We start from the raw sequence: 14,262 nt of genomic DNA, 5'->3' as shown, positions 1-14,262 counted from the left end.
GATCATGGTGTATAATAATCACCAACTGGAGTTACGAATGAGGCATTGACCAATGTATTAATATTAACGCTAAAAGTACAACCAATATATTCGTCACCTTCGTTCTCAAATATCTCAAAAAAGAAAAAAAAAAACACGAAGATGAGGGCGTGTTGAGCACAATTTGTTATCAATGGAGTCCTCGGAGGGCGATCGAGAACTTAGTAAGTGCACTGTGTATGTGTAAGGATTTTTAAGACCCAAACAATACAAGCAATTCAGCAAAACCACTCACCCATAACAATAAACGAAAATAAGAACGTGAAATTAAAATCGAACACATATAACGTCGTTATATATAATCAATGTGATTACTTTAATCCACTGACCAACTTGAGAGTATTTTTGTGCATACATGTATGTGTTACATAGGTTATATCTATAGTGCAAAAAGAAAGACAAATCGGATCATAACAAAGAGTCCAAATCCATACCCAACTCCTCCGCCAGACAGCCTCGTGGTTGCAACCTCCCCTTCGTGGTCGCGAAATTGCTCTTCCAAACTTTGGCTTCTTCATGTCCAATTCTCGGGAGCACCACCACTTGTCTCGCGGTCGTGAAGTCAACTTCGCAAGAAGGGTTTTGTCTAATATGTGTCTTAAAGGGCGGATGATATAAAAGAATTATTACATATAATTCTTCTAATTATACCCTTCATCTTATCACTTTAAATAATTCATATATAGGGGCAAATATGGAAAATTAGGGGAAACATGTTACCAAATTACTGTATATATACTAATTAGTGTAAAAAGTCACTCAATTCATTGGTCACATGGCAACTTCAAAACCTTTTCCATATTTTACTTTTAACCCTTTAACTTTTTAGTTTTGCAATATTGATTTTTTGTCTTTTATCCTTTAACTTTCTAATCTTCCAATATGCCCCTAAAATTCTATTTTCAATTTAATATTTTAAAAAGGCATACTAAATATATGTTATTTTCATAATTATTCTCTTAATTTTTTTACAATCTAAAAAAACAAAAAGACATACTAAATATTTGTTATTTTCATAATTATTCTCTTACCTTTTTTACAATCTTAAAAAAAAATAAAAAAAATCTAACTTTCTTTAGAAAAATAATGTAGAAGTGTTCGGTCCGTTAAATCGACTTTTGTTTTTTGGTTTATGTATGACTTATTAGCGTCAAATTACTTCACTCGAAAACATATCGTAATGTACAACAAAATTCTTCTCAACCACACCGAAGCGCGTGACTAAAAACTTGTACATACGAAATGGTATATTCTAAACCATCCCTCATTAGTCCACTTGACAACCCCACCCTCACCAATTTTCCCTTTTTTCCGTTTTTTTTTCTTTTTTTTTCCTTTTCTTGCTTTTTTTTCCAAATTGCCCCAACATCGTGGGGCCCACAATACTAGTTATTAAGAATTTTTATTGGGATTCAAGTTTCACATATAATAATTGTCTTATTTTTTTCTTAGAGAAGACACTCAAATCTTCCAAGACTAGGTGATAAATCAGCGCCATATCAACACTTCCTTCTCAAAACTAACACATGACTAAATACTACCAACAACAATGACATATTTTTTTCAAATAAATTGGGACATACTATATTAATTAATTAATTAAATGTACAACTAAAGAAGCAAAAGGTACCACACATATAAACATTAACCTCCGCCCACAAATATTTCACAAAAGGACTAAAAGAGGGACAAGATGGAGGACTAAAGGCTAGGTTGTCCCTGGACTAACCGCTGCCATTGGTGTCCAGGAGAACTAAAGTTGGGCGGCCCTCAAAGTAGGAACCGTTGGAACCTCTCTTAAGGTACACATTAGATAATTTCAAGAATTGTTTCTAGACAACAAATAGTCATTTTTAATAATAAAAAAAAAGTAAGTATTATTGTGTAATTTTTGTTTACTTTCTAGTTTCACTACTTAATTTTTTCCTATTTTTATGTGATATATGATATGATATAGATAAAACTTCATATTATTGTATATTTATTAATATAGACAATTAATTTGAAAAAGATATATGAGCAGATTTCAAACGAATGGTTTAATTGGTTTGGTGGAGCACAAACATATCAATCAGAGGAGGTGATCATCGGTTCAGTTTTCAGTTTATTCGATTCGATTTCTTCGGTTTTGAAATTTTAAATATCAAAATCGAACCAAAACCGAATTTAAATATCAAAATCGAGACTGAACAGAAATCAAATTTGAATTCGGTTCGGTTCGGTTAAAATCGAATTCGACTTCGAAATCGATTTTTAATACTTTTTATTAAAGAGATGAACAAATATTATATCAGTACTAACTTTGTAAAGTATCATACCAAACTATGGAGTAATATACATGATCCAATATTTATACAAATTTACGAAATATAATAAGTTTATAAAATATTATTATCGAATATATAAATAGAGGTGATTCTGACACACTATTTTTTTATCCATCTACACTTTTGGAAAGGCCACCCAATTTATTTATTTATTATTATTTTTTTTTGTGTTTACACGTCACCCACAGTTGAAAGTAATGTTGTAAGTCATTCAAGTTCGTACGTTGTTACTTACGTACCAATACTGACTAAAATCGTATTAGAAAAATGTAAAAAATAACACAAATAATAAAGCTTCTCTTAATTAACATTACTTATTCAACGATTTTGTATATACGTAACAACATACGAACATGGATGACCTACAAGATCACTTTCAAATATGAGTGACTTATAAACACAAAAAGATAAATTTGAGTGATCTATAAGATTATTTTTAAATACGGGTGACCTACATATACAAAATAATAAAACAATAAACTTTGGTGAACTCTCATATATATATATATATATATATATATATATATATATATATATATATATATATATATATATATAATCGCTAAAAGTTAATAAAAAATTATTAATCTTTAACTTTTTTATAAAGATAATAAAGATAAAGATAAAGATAAAGAAAGAAAAAGATTTTATAACTACAAAAGAAGCCCTAACCAAATTCAAGATTCTGTATCGTTTTATACAAATCTGGGCAGCCCATAACCTAAAAAGGAGGTTCATGTGATATGCTGCTGTAAACCACTTTCGAGGCACCTTCCTCCTTTTCTGTCTCTGTTATTTGCCGCGTTCATCATCAATGATTTATTAAAGATGCATAAACTGTAAATGTTTATGCAATTGCCCCTCACATTCATATTCATATAAATACAATTCCGCCGCAAACAAAACCCTCAAAATCACCAATTTATCTGAAATCAAACCACCCCATATGTCTTCTTTTAATCTCAACATGTTTAATAACCATCTTAACGGATAATGTTCACCCTTTCAATAATCATGTACTTTCAAATCTTGAGCTCTCCGTCAGTCCTGTATTATTAATGGTATAAATTTCAACTTTTTTATTTTGTTACTGATGAGATTTATTTGTTATAAGTTTATAATTCTTATTTAATTTAATTGCTCTTTAGTGAAAGTAAATTTGTTTAGTTATGTGGTATTCCAACTTGTAGCTTGCTTTGAGGGGCTTTATTTTCAGATGTTGAGTGTTACTTTTTTGTTGAGTATAAAGTAACTTATACTTGTATCATAGGGTTTGTTATTTTAGGGCTTTTGGGAATCAGATAAGTTCATTTAAAATTGCTTATCAGCTTGTTAACTTGAGTTTAAGGGCTTAATATATACCATAAACTTACAAGCTCATAAGCCCTTTTTTTCATACTTCCGGCCATAAACTTAATAAAATCGTAGAAGGTTTCCTTATTCGGGCTACCCGGAGGGCGAATAATCCGACCCCATACTCTGCTGTACACAGCCCAGCACAGGATTCGAACCCGAGACCTCTTGCTGTATGCTATATGCTATATTCAAAGTTTATAATTCTTATTTAATTTATTTTGCTGTATGCTGTATCATCGGTTTTTCATACTTTCCTTAACCTTAAAACCCTCAATAATGCCATAACCTTTGAATTACATGGGAAAAAATTGTGTTAGATGTAAGAATAAACATTTGTTGCAAGATTCATATAATGTGAAGTACAGCTGCATTCAACACTGCAAGATATAAGCATGATAAATCATCTATTGCAATGCAATATTGCAGATAATATAATTTGGATTAGTCAAATACAGGTACATCATGTTATTGTTGTACATGTATTCAAATCTTGTATTTCTCGTTTATTGTTTTTTCATTTGTTGAAAATTTGCATCTTTAAATGGTATCATGTGCTAGTATAGATGTCATTTATCATTTGAATTTTTTCACTTTACGCGCTCAAATAGAATCTATCTTAAAACAAGTTGTATGCATACTTTCAGTCATATTAGCCAGATTCTGTGTTTTTTGGGGATCGAAGATGAATTCCCATAATTCGTTGGAAATTATCCTCAGGGATATTCTTCAAGTGGTAAATCCCACTCATGATGATTGGACAAAACGATTTCAAGTTATTAGTGATCTTCGAGCTGTTATTGATACTTTAGACATACTTAGAGGTAAATTAATGAATATCATATTGTAAAAAGTTCGCGTCTTTATATAAATTTTTAAATATTTGATTGTGCGAACAGATGCGACATTGGAGCCGTTTGGTTCCTTTGTGTCGAACCTCTTTACGAGATGGGGGGATTTAGATATATCGATCGAGTTACCCAATGGTTCGTATATTTCTTCTGCTGGGAAAAAGCACAAGCAAACTTTACTATTAGACGTTTTAAAAGCTCTCAAAAGAAAAGGTATGCTTTCATTACTTTCGTTCATACTTGCATTATGTTACGTCAATGTGCTTATGGGATGTTTGAAAGTTTTAGGTAATTAATTTTCTGATTATGTGGTTATTCAGGGGTTCATTAATTATTTGTTTGTTTTTTAAGATGTTTTCGTCTGAAGATCTGCGGATCATGTCTGTAAGAAGATGTGGTCTAAAGGTCAGAAGATGTGGTCTAAAGGTCTGTATGTTGAACAGTGAAGATTGTTTGTTTTTATGTCTGTAAAATAACTTGATTATGTCTGCGAGGTTGCAGACAAAATAAGACATTATTTTATTTTACGTCTTCAGAAAATCAGATAGTCTGCAGTAAAACGTCTCCGGGTGTGCAGACATAAGACGTAATAAGATTTGCAGAATGAAAAACAAACAACACCTTAGTTTTACCTTGTCCGATAAATCTGATCACTAAATTACTAAATGTTGTCTGCATAAATATTTGATTATTAGCTACCTGTGTATGCATATATACATATATTGATGTTATAGATAAATGTCATGTAACAGGTGGATTCCATGGAATTAAGTATATATCCCATGCGAGAGTGCCGATTTTAAAATGTGATAGTAACAAGGAAAATATCTCTTGTGACATCTCTATCAACAATTTGAGCGGTCAAATGAAGTCAAAATTGTTGTTTTGGATAAATGACATCGACAGACGTTTTCGTGACATGGTTTTAATTGTAAGTTTTAATTATTGTTACTTTTACTAATGATAACTAATATAGAGTATTACAAAAGAACGTTGCATATGCTGCTGATTATTAATGGTTTTGTTCAGGTGAAAGAATGGGCAAAGGCACATGATATCAATGACTCCAAAACTGGAACCTTAAATTCTTATTCCCTTAGCTTGCTCATTGTATTCCATTTTCAGGTTAATTTTAGTATTGTTTGAATTGTTTATTGCATATATATAAGTTTTCTGTGTCAATTATATTATTTTATTTGTATTATATATTATTCGTTTAGAGCATGTTTGTTTGTTTGTTTGTTTGTTTGTTTGTTTGTTTTTTTTGGTAGACTTGTGAACCTGCTATACTACCCCCTCTTAGCGAAATCTATCCTGGTAATATGGCTGCTGACCTTAAAGGTATATCTCTTAATATAAATTTCTTAAAAATTTTAAATATTGGTATTTTTGAGAAACTAATGCAATAGTGGTTATTGTGAATAAGGTGTAAGAGCTGTTGCAGAGAAAAATATTGAAGAGATTTGTAGTGCGAATATTAAAAGGATCAAATTAGAAAGATCGAGAAATATTAATGGAAGCTCTTTGGCTGATCTCTTCATATCTTTTCTTGCAAAAGTAAGTATGCTTTCGTTTGTTTATGCGTTAGATATTATTTTCAAATAGCATGGTTGTAAAAGTCGGCTGACTATTGGGCTTTTAACTAGTCCGTCCCGACTTGGCCAAGTCGGTCAAAAGTCAGATTTATTCGGTCAAAGTCGGTTATAAAACGATCAAAAAGAGTCAATGTTGATCAACGTCTTACTAGCCCCGAGTTGATTTTTAATAGTCCCTACAAGGTCCTGACCGACTCGTCCCGGACTAGTGACTTTTACAAGCTTGCCAAATATTTTGTGTTTTTCGGTAATTTTGTGTTTGTAAATAATCGTTGTCCATTTATATAACTTATATGTATGTATGTATGTATGTATGTACATGTTCCGATCATTAGTCAACAGAGCAATCTTTTTATTAAATCTCAAGTTATAACAGTAGTGTAGTTGTTATTGGGGATTCTGAATTATAAAAATTCATAAAACAAGCAATTTTAGAAATACGTATGTTTATCTTTCAGTTTAGTGACATCAGCTTAAGGGCCGCAACACAAGGGATTAGTCCACATAATGGACAATGGGAAGACATTGATACTAACATGATCTGGCAGCCTAAAACTTATGCCTTATTTGTACGTCTTCTATTTCTCTCTTATATTATTTATTTATTTATTTTTTTATTTTTTTATTTTAAACTTGATATGGTTGTACCAGATTGAAGACCCATTTGAACAACCAATGAATTGTGCAAGGGCCATTGGGCAACGAAACCTCAACAAGATTGCAAATGCGTTTCGTAGTAGCCATCAGAAGTTAACTTCACCCAACCAAAACTACCCGCTCGCTGTTCTTGTAAGGCCCGAAGTTTTGAGCATCATGTCTAGATCTCAAGTTCTAAGTTCAGGTGGGCCCAGCGTTAATCCTATAAGAACTAATCCACATGTTCACATAAACCCTAACGGTAATGTTAGGGGATCTAGTGGGGCCCATTTGCAGTCATACGGGAATACTAGTAACAGTTATAATCAGAACCAGCATAGGAATGGTGGGTCACAAGTTTTTAACGGTGCACACACACCCACACAAGTACAACACCGGAATATGCAGGTAAACAGTACGTACAACAGGGTCAATCAGATGCATTTTCAAGGAAGTCAAAGTCAAATTGAGCCGTCTCAGAGTGTTGTGGTGAACCAGAGACCCCCAAACAAGGTGACCATTAGACCCCCGGACAATGTGGTGAACCAGAGACCCTCAAACAAAGTGACCATTAGACCCCCAGACAATGGCGCGAACCAGAGACCGGCGAACAATGGTGTGAACCAAAGACCTGGACCGTCTTCTCAAAATCAGCAGAGATGGATTCCAAGATCTTAGAAATGAGTATACCATTGGTTTGTGTTTTAAATACATAACCATGTTCTTATTTTTGTAAGTGGATGTTTTGGTTATACCCTCTGAAAAGACTATATGTAATGGTTTATGTGACTTGACCAACCCATGTTGATTTTAAATTTTTGATACCTGATCTGTAAAATTGGGTTATCTACAATTTGTATGAATTTTGATCTACTTGAGGGTTTAAAGAGAGGGTTAAAGCCAAAAATAGGCTACAAACTTACACAAATGTACCGATGTCGCCCACAAACTCATTTCCGTCCTACTGTCGTCTACAAACTTTCAAAAAATGTGCTAATATCAACATTTTATAGTTTTGACCTGTTACATACTAATTTTGACCTGAATTTTTTTTTTTTTTTTTTTTTTAAGAATTAAGATTCAATCCACGAACGACACGTGTTGATTTTAACCAGTTTAGCCGGTAGCAAGTCATTTTTGTTTACATTGGTACACTTTTTGAAAGTTTTTGTTTACATCGGTACACTTTTTGAAAGTTTGTAGGCGACAGTAAGACGGAAATGAGTTTGTGGGCGACATCGGTACATTTGTGTAAGTTTGTGGCCTATTTTTGACTTTAACCCTTAAAGAGAAGTTGAAATGAGCTACTGTTTACTTATTTGACTATTTAGGTGTTATAAATTTTTGCTAGATTTTATTAGGAGTAAATGGCGATATGGAGTTACCTTGATCAATCGATCTAATTAGCTACAACAACCCATCCGCAACCCGATTGAATGGGAAGACGATAGGCGGCCTGATTTTACTTTCATTATACTAAGTACTCGTAATAACAGGAGCCTCGATCTTTAAATTTTTCAATACATATAAACTATTTAAGCTCATAATCTTTAAACTAGCTAACTACAACTCAATTAATCTGATCTTTTCACGTAAAATGAACCTGTCACAGAGATTGCAGTTAGGGATTTTCCACCTAAAGGGCCCAACACTTTGACAATTGCGTTTATGGTTAAGTTTAGAATTTATTTAAGCTCATAATCTTTAAACTAGCTAACTACAATTCAATTAATCTGATCTTTTCAAGTAAAATCAACATGTCACAGAGATCGTAATTAGGGATTTTCCACCTAAATGGCCCAACACTTTGACAATTGCCTTTATGGTTTAGTTTAGAATGCAGCCGCTTAGCCGGGTATGTATTTCACTTCTTTTGATCTATGTCCGGTAATTCACAGTTTAATAAATGACATAAATTTTTTAAATAAAAAAAAAGCGCCCAAGATTCAAACATGAGGCGTGTGGGCATGAAAGGTGCATGCAACCATTTTGGCATCCCGCGAAGGTGATGTATTACTAGGAAAACTTATGTATTTAGAAACTCGAAAAAATGGGGGTTTGAAAAGTCAAAATTGACAAAAAAAAGTGTCAATTCATTTTTTCTAAATGAATATATAGATAATATCACAGGACTTTGATATAAGAAATTCGAGTTTTAACTCATTAGATGTGATTAAAATAAACGAAATGTAGTAATTAGTGTTCATATACTCTTTTTATCTTTTTATATGAAGTCATTATATGGGGGTAAGTAAGATGATGTCCTAATCTGATTATGATTTTTATTTTTATTTTAATAAAAACATAACACAAATTATTAAATTTAACTCTTATCTAAAAAGAAAGTCCATAAATATTTAACTTTTAAGTTTTTATAAATCAACACTAACTTTTTAGTTTTTACAAATAAGCAATAACTTTTTGACTTTTACAAATAAAACTAACTTTATGACTTTTACAAATCAACCATAAAAATTTTCATTTATTATAAATCAACCACATAACTTTTCACTTTTATAATAACTATTTATTATTATTATTATTATTATTATTATTATTATTATTATTTTCACTTATTACAAATTAACGACATAACTTTTCACTTATTACAAATCAACCAACCATGATTATTATGATGTATTGTTTTACTTTTTCACTTATCACAAATCTACCACGTAACTTTTCACTTATTACAAATGTCACGATCCGGAAAATTTCGACTAATTTTAAACCAAACTCTCGATACGATTTAATACTTTGACACGATAAGCAAAGTCTGTTAGGTTGAGTCTCAAAAATTTTGAACTGTTTTCATGAATTCATTTACCCTTCGACTGATCACAACGATTCACGAACAAATTCTTGTAAATAAATAAATATATATATATATATATATGTAAAAATTTGAAATGTTATATGATATAGTTGATAGAATTAATTATGTATAATAAAATAGTATAAAATATAAAAAAATTTATTATTTAAATGAATCTATATATATATATATATATATATATATATATATATATATATATATATATATATATATATATATATATATATATATATATATATATATATATATATATATATAAGTATATTACATAAAAATTTTAAATGATTGTAACCCTCGTTTATCATTCAACTATTATTATTTAGATAAGTTTGATCCGAACCTATGTGATTTTTAAAAATAAACGTAAGTTCATTAATAGACTACGTAAATATTCAGACTTGATAAAACTATTTCTACTTTATTAACTTGAGTTTTAGTACCCCGTACATATTATCTGGAAATAAAGTTTTATATTAACCTTTTGATCGGGTTTTAAACAACTAAAGACCAAATTAAATAAATATATTTTATATGAGAATTTTTTTTTTTTGAAGACTTTTAATTGTAAACTATTTAGCAAAGAACCACGATATAATATTCTTATTATTGGATGTCGACATAGATAAATCCATTTACCCGGCTGCTACACTATACTTGATATTTGAATTACGAGATTCCAATTACCGTTTTTAACTGTATCTTTTCTGTATTACTTCACTATCATATAAGATAGTAAATATATAATATATTAAAATATAGCATAGCATATGGCAATTACACATACTTACATACATTACACAACAAACTATCACCATTGCTTTAATGACATTTAGGACAAAAGCCTATCTATTATATATAACATATACAATATATACATATAGAGATGAACACTTCATAATATCACAACCCACTCTCCCTCTTTTCTTCTCCATGAATCTTCACCTGCAAACCACCACTAAGAACAATCTCTATATATCTCTCTCACTTCTTTTCTTTTCTGTTTTCCACTCATGTTTCTGTTACAATGATGAAACAAAAATCACCTATTTTAACTCTTGATAAACCTGTTGCAACCACCTACAATCACCACCATAACACACACACGACACCAACACTGCACCTCTCCTTTCCTCCCTTTTCTTTTTCTGTCTTGAAACCAAAATCAACCATAGATATCACCATTCTGGTAAGCTACTTCTGTCTTCTATTTACTTCTATACGAGACCCAAACAACCACCATTTGATCACCTAACCAACACCACAACTGCCCCTGTTCTAAACACTGCAACCTGCTGCATATTTCTGTTTCTGTTTCTATTTTCCGTTGTAGCCGAAAAACTAGCATCACTATACTAAAATAACAAACCACACCTGCCACTGTACTATTTATTCTTTTATTTGATCCTGTTTCTTGCTCCAAAAACCCACCAGTACCATCGACTTACTATTCCTATTTTTTCAGTTCAAACCACGATCATCATCACCAATCAAACCATCATGAATATACCTAAACGTTTTACTCCTGTTTGTTGCTAAACCGACACCAACACCACTATAATTCCATCAAACCTGTTATAATGTAATCAGTGATTTACTGTTTTTGTTTCAGTCGTAAACCACAAAGGAACACCACCGACACCCATCTAAACCCCATACACAAATCGATTTTTGGGATGATGGCATCACAAAATTTAAACCCTTTCAGTTACAGTTCAATTAAAAAAAATAATTAAATAAATAAAAGAAAGGAAAATATATATAAAACCTGCAACTTCTTCGACTGCACTGTTGCTGCTTTCTGACTTTGATTCAGATCGAACCCACTCAAGAAAAACCCCCAAAACTGTTAATTTTGCTTCTACTAGTCGATTGTAATGTTGTAATCAGACGACTAACGATGATGATAAAAACTGAAGATGATGAACCGATAAACTATTAAACCTTGATGATCGATGATTGTTGCTTGATTGTTTGATTTATGATTAATCGACGAACCCCTAATTTGTGTCTTCATCTTCCCTGCGTGCTCTGCTATTTCGATCTGTTTTGGGGAGAGAAACAAACCGTGGGATTTAATTATATATTAGGTACTCCGTATTATTATTTTTAATTATTATTAAATATTATTATTATTATTACTATTATTATTTATTATTATTATTATTATTATTATTATTATTATTATTATTATTATTATTATTTATTCTTATTATTGCTATGAAGATTATTATTATTGATATCAAGATTTTTATTGTTATCATTAATATAGTTTACATTATTATCATTTATATAAGTATTATAAGTATTATCATTATTATTATTATTATAATTATTATTAATTATTATTATTATTAGTAATATTCTTAATATTGATATTATTATTTTCATTATTATTAAAAGTATTTTTATTAAAATGAGTAAAATTTATCATTTAAAATAATCATCTTTATTAAAATTTTCATTAATATTATAAGAATTATTTTTATTATTAAAAGTTATCATTATTATTAGAACTATCATTAAAGTTATCATTTTTAATATTATCATTGTTATTATTAATTTTATCATTATTAATAATACTATCATTATTATTATTATTATTATTATTATTATTATTATTATTATCATTATTATTATCATTATTATTATTATTATTATTATTATTATTATTATTATTATTATTATTATTATTATTATTATTATTATTATTTTCAAATCTAAACATTAATATTATCATTATATTATTTTTATTATTTTTGTTATAATTATTATTTTTACAAACAAAAGATAATTATATAAAGATATATATCTATTACGTATATTATAAGTATAATAATATTAGATTTTTATATATTAACAAATATAATATTTTTATATCACTAATAACGATATATAAACTTGTTCAATTACGATTATATGTTTTAATAGATATACTTGATATAGGTTCGTGAATTCGAGATCAACCCTACACTTGTTAAATGTCGTCATATGTATTTTTACTACAAAATACAGTATGGTGAGTTTCATTTGCTCCCTTTTTAATTGCTTTTGCAATATATATATTTTTGGGCTGAGAATACATGCGCTGCTTTTGTAAATAATTACGAAATAGACACAAGTACTTAAAAATACATTCTACGTTGAGTTGTACCACTGGCATACTTCCCTGTAGCTTGGTAACTACTATTTACATGAGGTATTGTAAACGCGAATCCTGTTGATAGATCTATCGGGCCTGACAACCCCAACCGAACTGGACGACCAGTATTCAACGGTTGCACAGTACTTCGTTTCGTTACTACACTTGGTACAGTGTAGGGAGATTTCATAATAAAGGGAATATGCGACGTTGATTAAATGTTAAGTATGGTTACCAAGTGCTCAACCACTTAGAATGCTTTACATACACTTGCGAGTGTATTATGTTTATGATTATGAAATCTTGTGGTCTATTAATAAATTGAAATGATTGTTATGATAAACCTATGAACTCACCAACCTTTTTGGTTGACACTTTAAAGCATGTTTATTCTCAGGTACGAATTAAGTCTTCCGCTGTGCATTTGCTCATTTTAAAGACATTACTTGGAGTCCTTCATGGCATACTTAGGACAGTACCTCGCAATGGGACCAGATGTTTGTAGCGACCCCGTCAAATCGTCATTGACGGCGTCGGCTACTTAGGTCCCGTTACGTGGTCGTAGGTCTTTAAAATAACGTTTGACCAAAGGTATGTTGCATTATTTCAAAAGTAAAGATTGGTTCAAAGTTTACAGAATTTGTTCATCCAAAAGTTTCGTTACAAAGTTATAAGTACAAGTGAAATCTATGCGACACAGTTTTAAAGAAAGTCAAAAGACGCTCCATGTATGCACATATACTCGACATCCAATGCAAGTATCAAATAATGAGCGGAAGCATGTTTCACATATCGTTCAAAGATCTGAGAAAAACATAGAAATCTGTCAACGAAAACGTTGGTGAAATCATAGGTTTAAGTAAGTAAGTGAGTAAAAGTAAGTCGAACCACAAGATTTGCAACATTGATGAAATAGTAGTACATTCTAAAAGTTAATATTCACGAGCACCCAATTATCAAGGCTTAACATTTCATCCGTTGAACCCCATTAATAGTGCTAGAACAACACTGTTTCTCGAAAATATATTTCATCCGTAGACGGTAGTGAACCGTCCGAGATGGGGGTTTGTCAAACCCATATGGCCATACAACATAAGTTCACGCCTACACTTACACACTGCAAGAGTAACTAATGATAATCGAATTGAGGATTTTGTTCTAAACTCGTATGTAGAATGTTTGTTTTCCTCTTCTTGTGTTCACTTAGTTAAAAAGAAATGTTTATGTTTTCTCATCCCAAATGTAAGTTCAAAAGAGTAAAAGTGGGACTATGATCTCACCTTGAGCGCAAGAGCAAATAAGTACTTCGACAAGTAACGTGTGTAAAGAACAATGCTAGTCTTGACCTAAACAAATAGGTCGTATCAATAACGGTAAACACGATAGGTCAAAGATATCCAATTAGTCCTATGGCTCAATACGACTCGATTATGTAGCATGTGAATCAAATTATCAACTCTCATGCAAGATACAAGTATAGGATCAT

General features: G+C 30.6%; 1 protein-coding gene across 1 annotated transcript; it reads left to right on the top strand.

The window, feature by feature from the left end:
- Positions 1-3,064: 3,064 nt before the first annotated feature.
- On the top strand, positions 3,065-7,674 carry LOC139839539 (protein HESO1). Its single transcript, XM_071829620.1, has 9 exons — positions 3,065-3,427; positions 4,367-4,543; positions 4,619-4,783; positions 5,323-5,501; positions 5,600-5,695; positions 5,842-5,911; positions 5,997-6,127; positions 6,624-6,734; positions 6,817-7,674. The coding sequence occupies exons 2-9, from the start codon at positions 4,405-4,407 to the stop codon at positions 7,477-7,479; spliced, it is 1,554 nt and encodes a 517-aa protein (XP_071685721.1). The 5' UTR covers positions 3,065-3,427; positions 4,367-4,404; the 3' UTR covers positions 7,480-7,674.
- The last annotated feature ends 6,588 nt before the right edge of the window (positions 7,675-14,262 follow it).

Source organism: Rutidosis leptorrhynchoides, chromosome 4 (genome assembly GCF_046630445.1).
Source record: "Rutidosis leptorrhynchoides isolate AG116_Rl617_1_P2 chromosome 4, CSIRO_AGI_Rlap_v1, whole genome shotgun sequence".
Taxonomy (NCBI): Eukaryota; Viridiplantae; Streptophyta; class Magnoliopsida; order Asterales; family Asteraceae; genus Rutidosis; species Rutidosis leptorrhynchoides.
The sequence above is the reverse complement of the archived record's forward strand: the minus strand, read 5'-3'. Positions and strand labels throughout refer to the sequence as shown.

Excerpts from the sequence above, each read along its gene's own strand:
- LOC139839539 (XM_071829620.1), top strand. The coding sequence starts at position 4,405 with ATGAATTCCCATAATTCGTTGGAAATTATCCTCAGGGATATTCTTCAA. Across the intron at positions 4,784-5,322 it reads AAAAGCTCTCAAAAGAAAAG|GTGGATTCCATGGAATTAAG; the intron begins GTATGCTTTCAT and ends GTCATGTAACAG. Across the intron at positions 5,502-5,599 it reads TTCGTGACATGGTTTTAATT|GTGAAAGAATGGGCAAAGGC; the intron begins GTAAGTTTTAAT and ends GGTTTTGTTCAG.